At 45.5% G+C, this 9,274-nt stretch overlaps 1 protein-coding gene across 2 annotated transcripts in view; it reads right to left on the bottom strand.

Moving 5' to 3' along the window:
• Window positions 1-4,747, bottom strand: part of BCL2 (BCL2 apoptosis regulator) — a 361,921-nt gene extending 357,174 nt beyond the window's left edge. For both annotated transcript variants that reach the window (XM_033935306.1, XM_033935307.1), the window contains exon 1: window positions 3,597-4,747. In XM_033935306.1, the coding sequence (XP_033791197.1) occupies window positions 3,597-4,151 (555 nt within the window). In that variant the 5' untranslated portion in view covers window positions 4,152-4,747. The remainder of the gene's footprint in view (window positions 1-3,596) is intronic.
• Between the last annotated feature and the right edge of the window lie 4,527 nt (window positions 4,748-9,274).

Genomic DNA, 9,274 nt, shown 5'->3' with positions numbered 1-9,274 from the left:
TCGTCCAAGTGCAGATAATAAAACAGATTTCCTGGATGTATCTAGGGTCTTTATAGGCCTCGGAATGCCGCTGTGCACCCAGAGCTAAAAGGAACGTATCTGGAGGAGTGGTTAGGGTGGTATTTGGGCGGGATGTGGGCCGACCTAGACTATGGGCTAGATTTTCCAACAGCGATTGATTCACTATCAAGTTTGCATGCAAATGATTTGCACGGAGGTGCAAATTATTTGCATGCAAACCCACCGACTCAATCCCTCAGTGAGCAATTGAGACATGCGCAGAGCCCTAACAGTAGTGACAGGAGAAGCAGCTTCCTGTCATTGCTGTCACGGCTTCTGCTTTTTTTCTTTTAAATTGAACAGATGTTCTGCGCTACTTAACCACACACCATATGTCCCATTAAAAAAGTAATCCTCCCATGCTAGCACCTCTGAGCCCCCCCAAAAACGGCAGGAGGGATGCCCACTCTATTCTGCCACCACAGTGTCCCCTCCCTCTCCTGGCCCCAGGGCCTGTACCTTAAAGTTGGGAGCAGGAGGTACTGAAAACACCTCCTGCTCCTCCTCTGGTCGCTAAGCCACTGGGCCTTAGGCCCCTCCCCGGTGCATCATGTGATGCACGGGGAGGGGCCTAAGGCCTTGATTGGCTCAGATGCCTCGGGCTCCTTTCTTGGGAGGGGCCTGAGGCGTCTGAGCCAATCAGGGATTTCCTTAGGCTCCTTCCCTGCCATTTTTTTTTGGGGGGGGGCGGGAGCCTTCGTGGCAGGAGGGAGTGAGCATCCCTCCTGCCTTTTCCTTCAGGGGGGTAAAGGGTAGAGGGAAGGTCTTTCCTTGCAGGAGAGAGTGGGCTTCCCTCCTGCTATATTTATTGAGTTGAGGGGGAAAGGTGGCTCGAGGGGGCATGCAATTGTCGAGGGTCATTGGGGGAGGGCCGCGGGCAGCGGTGGGGGATTTTTTTCTTTTTTTTTTATGGGGCAGATATTTTGCGTGTGTAATACACGCAAAATATCTGTGCCATGAAAACAAAATGAAAAAAAACCCAGGCAGTCCTGTCAAAAAACAGGCAGATCTGACAGGTCTACAGCAATCGGGTTTTAGGATCAGTAAAACCCAATGCTAAATAGCCAAGCAATGTAAGTGAATCAATTGCTTGGCTATTTTGCATGGGGTTTTACTGATTTGCATGGCCAGATCGGAAAATGGGCGATCGAGGGGAAAAACACACGGTAGGCCGTTTTGTGAATTAGGTCGGTTAAGCAGCGATTGTCGCTGAACCTGTGAAAACAGGTTTAGCGATGATCGCTGACTTTAGTGAATCCAGGCCTTAGTTGTTCTGCAGGGATAATCGAATGTTTCACAAGACTTCCTGGATGAAACTTATATGTTGTGAGTTAGATGTTGTAAAAACAGGTATAAATGCCAAAAAGGTATCCAAAGTGACCAGAGACAACATAAAGATTGTAGAGACAACGTAAAGACCTCCCCCCATACCCCTCCCCTCCCCCACTGATCACTGACCCCCTCACACTGCCACAGATATCAGAATAAAAATGTACCTATCTGTCTCCAGAACATTAGCATCTGCTATAGGAAAGCCTAGTAGAGCTGCATACAGGGGTCTTAAGTAGCCAGGGGGGGGATGGGCTAGTGAACCATAGGGAGGAGGACCCAAGCACATAAGCTAACCACTACATTCATGGTGGAAAATGTGCGCTCACCAAAAAAAAACAACCCAAAACTATACTGTACTGCCATATAGGAGCTACCTGCAGGCATAAGGGCTGTTGGGGTTGTAGACAGGTGGGTATAGTGTGTCTGAGGGGGCTCACCATAACCTATAAAGGAGTTCTGGTGAGATGTTTATGCGACACCCTTTTTGTGAAGTTCACAGCAATAACCTGTAAGGTGCCCCACTGCTCTGTTGCCATGTCTGGGAGGCCAGTTCATTACAAATTGGCTCCTCCCATGCCCAAATGGTCTTTTTTGGGTGTTTGGGACTTGGCCAAAATTTTGGTCAAAAATGTGGTATAACGATAGACATACTGACAGTCTGGACGAACAATAGCCTGGAGTTCCAGATAAGACGATTTTTGGAAGAAAAAAAATTTAGACATATTTTGAAAATGGACATTTTCCCACTGCCAACTTTGGGCGTCTGGCACCATACAACCAAATTTGACTTAAACATGTGTTTTTATTATGCCCCTCCACATTACAAAATTATAATTTGGCTGTATCAGACACCTTTATGAATACATCATATTTGACCTGACTGGGATAGGCGCATCCAACCTCAGTCCTCGAGAGCCTCAATCTAGTTGGGTTTTCAGGATTTCTCCTATGAATTCGCATGATTATTTGGAAGCACTGCCTCCATTGTATGCAAATAGATCTCATGCATAGTCATTGTGGAAATCCTGAAAACCCGACTTGGCGAGCGCTGACATTGGTCACCCCTGGTTTAGCTCATCCACTGACTTCTCTGTTATAAATGTCATTGCATGTCACTCTACTTTCCTATATACATATATAATTCTATTCCATAAGTTACCTTTTAGGGAAAAATATTCAAAACTGTTGTTATTATTACAGGTACTATTAACACAAGGTCTTATTTCTTTATTTTGGAGGGTTTCTTTTTGTCTTTTAACCATGACCTTTGCGGAAAACTGTGTAATATGCATATAAATCTCACCCTCTTCCTGAGCAAGGGAGACATGTTACTTTCAGAACAGTACTATACTCCGCCACTCTGGTGACTTAAGCAAGCCAAGGTCGCCTACTTGGCAGCAGATGAGACAAGCCTGACCTTCAGGCCTGTTCAATGTAAGCACTGCTTGTTTTCTGTAAAAGCAAACAGGTCTATGGTCCTGAGCGGTGAGAAGTATGATTTACTTGGAAGCCATGTAAACAGCAGTTTACTTGGGCCACCAAGATATTTTTAAAACTTACCAGCAACTGGCAATAAAGAAAGGGGTGATTCCTCCAGAATCAAAGACAAAGAAGGTGCCTAATAACCTTCAGAGCATCATAAGTAGCCCACTTTTTAAAATAATTGTAGGTACTAATCTGAACATAAACTGCACCTCCCTAGACAAAACAATGCATTTTCCTCAATACTGGCATAGCTCAAGCATCCACATTTTGTTTGGAAAGGGGTGGCAAACCAAAATTTACTTTTTAAATTCAATAAAATTATGTTTACTAGAAAGCCTTTCGCATTTTTTTTTATTGAGAAGGGGGTAATAGCAGAAGTCAATAAAACCTATTTATTGGCCAAAAGAAAAATTTTGTTCAGAAAATTATGGATTGTTATACCAAGCTTTTCTACACATTAAAAACTAGAAACAACAAGCTCGAAATTGAGGAATGACTGAAATATTATTGTATGTGCATATATATACATATCCCGCAAAAGGGGAAACCAACAACCCGCCACCTGCCCCCCCTCAAAAAAAAAAAAAAATGAATCAACCCACACAGTGCCTTTGCAAACTATATAACATAACCAATCAATTCTTCTTAGAATAGACCACTAGACAGAGGAGGAAGGGGAGGGGACAGGGAGCACACAGAGAGCGCTCGCGCGCACATACCCAGCCTCCCTGCTCCTGGATCCAGGGCTGCAGGCGCGCGTTCAGGTACTCCGTCATCCAGCCCGCTATGGACTCCACGAGTGGCGCCATCTCGCGGTTGACACTCTCTGCGCACAGCACGCCGCCGAACTCCAGGAAGGCCACGATGCGCCCCCAGTTCACGCCGTCTCGGAACAGCTCGTCGGCCACGGCGGCGAATCGGGCCCGCGCAGTGCACGGCGTGACGTGCAGCTGCTCGGACATGTGCGCGAAATCGCGCTGGTAGCGGCGCGAGAACTCGTCGCCCGCCTGGCGCAGGGTGCGGTGCAGTAGCAGCAGCTGAGAGGAGGCGGTGGCGACGGCGGGGTCCCGGGGCTGGACCGGAGGCGCCGGGCTCTCGCGTGTGGCCGCAGCGGCAGGAGGCGGGTCGGGATTAATAGCAGCGGCTGCACCAGCGGACCCAGCTTCCTGGCTGTCCCAAGCGAAGCCCCTCTGTGATAGTTTGTAATGGATATAATTCACCACTATCTCACGGTTATCGTAGCCGCCGCCTGCTTCTCTCCCCGCCTCAGCCATGCTTCGGATGAGAGAGACCCCCCCCAGCAGCCCCGCTCCTCCTCCTCGGGCACTGGACGAGAGCGCTCTTTATGCTGGCGGTGGTCCTGTGTCCGAGTGGTTCACATGCTCGCCGGTCGGCTTCGGCTCTTCTGCCCAGTTTTATTGCCCTCCCTCAGCACGGAGAGCATCCTCTTTCAGAGAGGATTGCACCGCTGGATTTCCTCTTGTACTGAAAAGAAAATAAGTTATGTGGATAGTTCCCAAAATCTACAGTAGTCGGAGCGAAGGTGTTTTTGGAACGGCACTTTTAATCCTTACGGCAGCTGCCAATAAAGATGCCCCTCTGTTGAAAAGTTTCCTTCGCGTATATGGTCTCTGAATCCTTGATTCATCGTGAAAATGAAAATACTCAGGTCCTGCTCGGTGCCAGGGATCGATGGGATGCCGAGGAGGATCGCTATTCGATTTTTAATCCAAGGAAATTGCAGAAACGCTGCGATGCAGTTCTCATCTCCGATCAGTGCAATAATGTTTTTGACTTTTTTTTTTTTTTTTTTTTTTAATTTACACGCATTAGAGATGAAAGGAGGCTGGCACATACACACGCACGTTGCAGCTGACGGAAGAGCAATCCCCTCCGATTAGAATCTCCCGGCAGATGTGCAATATCCAAGCTAAGGGGAGGCTTTGGGTGTGTTAGGGATAATAATGGTCTGATGTCCTCGGAGGCGGGAGATGGTGAGCGGCTTCCCCTCGCTTTTCTCTGCAGTTTTCGGTGCTGTTGGCTGGATAGGAGCGGGGCAGGAGAACCCTCTCTTCATTCTTTGGCTATACTCGCACAACGTAGTTCTCCTTCCTCCCGCGCTACGTCACCGTTCATTCAAAAAAAATAAAAGAAAAAAAAAAAACCCGGACGGCCACCAGTGGAGAGGGAAGCGCGCGCACTCAAACACAGAGCTCCCGACAGGGAGGGGGCGGTGCCCAGCCAACGGTAGACTCTTTAGCTGCCACGGATGCTTCAAAGCGCGCGCTGTGGTTTCTCCCTCTTCTACCCATTCATTATTATTGTCGGGCTGACGCTCAATTAGTGGGCGGGGCTCCGATGGCTGCGGGTGGTCCCTTTGCGGATGGGGAGGGAGAGAAGGAAAGGAAGCGCGAGACTGGGCTCGACTGGACCGCAGATGGCAGCGGAGGGTGGCCTAGATCCGGGCGTTTCGGTTTGGCGCAAGCAGCGTCTGTGGCAGGCGACTTAAAAAAAATATGTATATTGATGCACCATTTTGTCTGTCTTGACTAGATTGTAAGTTCTTTGCTCAGGAACTATTTCTTGTCTAGTAGCATCATAGCAATTATTATTAGTATATATATATATATTTAGCACATGTTCGCGTATCCACATTTCAAAGTTACCTCAGGAGGCCTGAGTACATGCCAGGTACTTCAATTATATATATTTTGTTCTTTTTTTTTAAATTATTTATTTATGTTTTTACAAATTAACATATCAATCTATACTTGAAAGAAATATAACAATCCAATAGGATAAACAAATATTAATTATGAAATAATGTCACATAGTAACTATGAGTAAAGTCCACAATCTGAGAGGAGAAGGAATCAATCACTTCCAAGTGTAGTTGGTTTCAAGAAATAAACTAAATTAATACAGATAACAGAGTGCAGTTGGAGTTATTTAATTAATGGCCTGCTGGGCTGATTCCATGGTGGTGTCTGGAATTCTTGTGGTTACTTTACCTTCAAGAAAAAACTGCAATTGATCGGGTTCATAAAAAATATATCTATTACTCTGATAAGTAATGCAGCATTTACAGGGAAAACGTAATTGAAAAGTTGCCCCTAAACTCAAAACAGACTGACGACAAGCCAAAAACTTCTTACGTCTGGCTTGTGTCCACTTAGATACATCTGGAAATATAGAAATTTTGAATCCATGAAATTCCACCTTATCAGTCCTATAGAATAAACGAAGAGTTGCTTCTTTATCTTGAAGAAAGACAAAAGTTACCAATAAAGTAGCTCTAGTCATTATATCTTCTTGAGATGTCTCCAGCATACCAGTGAGATCCAATTCTCCCGGTATGGCATTCCCATTATCTTTATCCTCCTTTGGTAAATTTAAGTAATATATCTTTTGTAATGGTGACATGTTATTTTCAGGAAATTTCAAAACAGTGCTCAAAAAAGACTGAAATAGGTCCCTAGGAGATTGAAACTTGGAAACAGGAAAGTTTAAAAGTCTCAAATTCAAGTTCCTATTAGCATTTTCCAGGTTTTCAATTTTCCTAGCAAGTAAAACTTTCTCCTTAAGTTGTAAATTAGTAGTAATCTTCCCATCTGCCACATATTTCTCCAATTTGTCCATTCTAAGAGACTGTTGCTGGAGTTTCTCTTCAAAAGTTTTAAATTTACTATTGGTATTTTGTATGGAAAGTACAATTTGGGAGCATACCTTATGTAAAGTCTCCATAGCGCTCCATAATGCCTCCATGTCAATCACTGCTGGTTTAATCAGGGGAGCAGGGGTAGCTATTCCGGGGGACTCCACCATAGGATCCATCTCCACCTTCCCCGCTTCCCGCTGACTTCCAGATCCTCCGGTTTCCATGCTGGCTGTAAAGAACTCAGCAAGCTGTGATTTCCATCCGGGGTCAGGGGTGAGACCTGCAGCGCCGCCGGAGACATCAATTCCGGCGCTTCCTGTGCGTCTGAGGGCGTCCCCAACATCATCCCGGGACGCGGAGGAACTCCGGGCCCGAAAGGGCTAAGCGAAACATCACCTTCCAGGACCGAAGTCTGCCCTCCTCAGTCAGCGAATGCGCCCTCTCCAACTGGGACAACATATGATGTTATTGCCGCTTGCCGAGTCAGTGAAGTGGAAGAGGAGGCAGGAAGCACACTCCTCTGCTTACCCCTGCGCTTGGGCATAGCAGGTAAATTTCTTTGAGGAAAAGTTGAAAAATGCCGAACAGAGCAGGAGCCACTTAATAACTCGACTCACTCCGACGCCATCTTGATACCTCCATATATATTTTGTTCTTGATATAATTCATACTGCCTTTAGGCACAAGCATCAAAGCATCTCACTCAGCTTAGTCAAAAGGCCCCTCAGATAGTGTAGAAAAGCCTTATGGAAGCAGTTACTAGAACACCAGTGCTTTAGTGAAGGGTAATTGGATAGCTGAAAGTGAGCAATGTGGAGCCACTGACTTATACTTTTAACATTTTCTTTTTTCCCCTTTTGAAATGATGAAACTATATAATTGAAGTACCTGGCATGTACTCGGGCTTCCTGAGGTAACTTTAAAATGTGGATACGCAAACATGTGCTAAAAAATATTCATTTTCTTCTTTGAAGGGCATGTGCCCACCAACCCAGCCAGCTGATTAACCATTCCCCTTAACTGTATCCATGACATCCTGTTGGGCTGTCTGGTCTGTTTAGATTGTAAGCTCTTTCTAGCAGGGACTGTCTTCTGTGTGACTCTGTACAGCAGCCATCAGAGCCCTGCCCACTAATTGAGCGTCAGCCCGACAATAATAATGCATATGTCGGGTAGTGCTAAAGAAATAATATTAGTAATCAGTTAGTATATCTACATTACTTTATGCAAACTGGTATGATACCACATGAACCCTTACCACTCACAAAATGGGTGGCTGTATGCTGCTGGCACATAAAGATATAAGAGAGGCAAATGAGCTACAATGTAAGAATAGCAGACCAAACAAAAGTTTAATTTCAACAAAACACATGCTTGACATGGCCATGTTTCAGCTGAAAGCTATGGCAAATGTAAGAACTAGAGAGCCCAAACATAAAACACTTTTCTCTCTTGAGTGACAAGCCAGTACCGTAATAGTCTAGAGCAGGGGTGCCCACACTTTTTGGGCTTGCGAGCTACTTTAAAATGACCAAGTCAAAATGATCTACCAATAATAAAATTTTAAAAAAAACAACACAAAGCACACTGTACGCAAAGAAAATGTTAATTATTTATATTCCAGGTTTTTTTCAAAGAGGTCAAGGCAGATGACTATGCACTGTCACCTCAGTAACAACCATACAAAAATAGAAAATATACCCCCCTCCCTTTTTACTAAACTGTGATAGCAGTTTTTAGCGCAGGGAGCTGCACTGAATGCCCCGCACTGCTCTTGACGCTCATAGACTCCCTGCGCTAAAAACCGTTATTGCGGTTTAGTAAAAGGGGGCCAAAGTGCAAAATATAGACAGCAGATATAAATTCTCAAAACGGACACATTTTGATCACTAAATTGAAAATAAAATCATTTTTCCTACCTTTGTTGTCTGATGGTTTTATGAGTCTCTGGTTGCACTTTCTTCTGACTGTACATCCAATATTTCTTCCCTTTCAGCCTCCTATATGCTTCCTCTCCTCCAGACCTCATTCTCTCCCCCAACTTTTTCTTCCTCTCTCTCTGCCCTTTCTTTCGCCCTGTCTCCCTTTCTCTCTTCATGCCCCCTTTCTTTCTTTCTGTTTCCCTTCTTTCCTTCTGTCTCCCTGCCTGCCCCCTTTCTTTCTTTCTCCCTGCCCTCCCCCAAGCCACTGCGGCCACCATCTGGGAACAGGCATCCAAGCCACTGCTGCCCCAAGCTCTTCCTGCAGAAGCATCGGGACGACCAGCATTCTTCTCTCCGAAGTCAATTCTGCCATCAGAGAGGAAGTTCCCGGCCAGCCAGGCAGTGATTGGCTGGCCTGGAACTTCCTTTCTGAAGGCAGAATTAACATCGGGGAGAGAAAGGCTGATCGGCTCGGTAGATTGCAAAGACAACGAGAGTCTATTATGGAGCCCGGGATGGGCTCTCCGATCAACTCACTTTGCCTTCGTGATCTACCGGTCGATTGTAATGGGCACCCCTGGTCTAGAGAGATTAAAATACAATACCCACTTCTCTCTAGAGGAGATCAGTAGCAGTAGTCCTGCAGCATTTGTAGAGAACTGCTGCTCAGGACTATTGCTACTGATGTACTCTAGAGAGAAGTGAGTTTTGTGTTTGCTGTAGTTCTTGCCTCTGATGCAACCTTCAAGTAAAACATAAGCATGTGCTTTGTTGAAATTAAACTATTTTTCTTCAGAGGTTTGTTCTGCTGTACACA

Source organism: Geotrypetes seraphini, chromosome 2 (assembly GCF_902459505.1).
Source record: "Geotrypetes seraphini chromosome 2, aGeoSer1.1, whole genome shotgun sequence".
NCBI lineage: Eukaryota > Metazoa > Chordata > Amphibia > Gymnophiona > Dermophiidae > Geotrypetes > Geotrypetes seraphini.
This window is presented reverse-complemented; position numbering and strand designations above follow the sequence as displayed.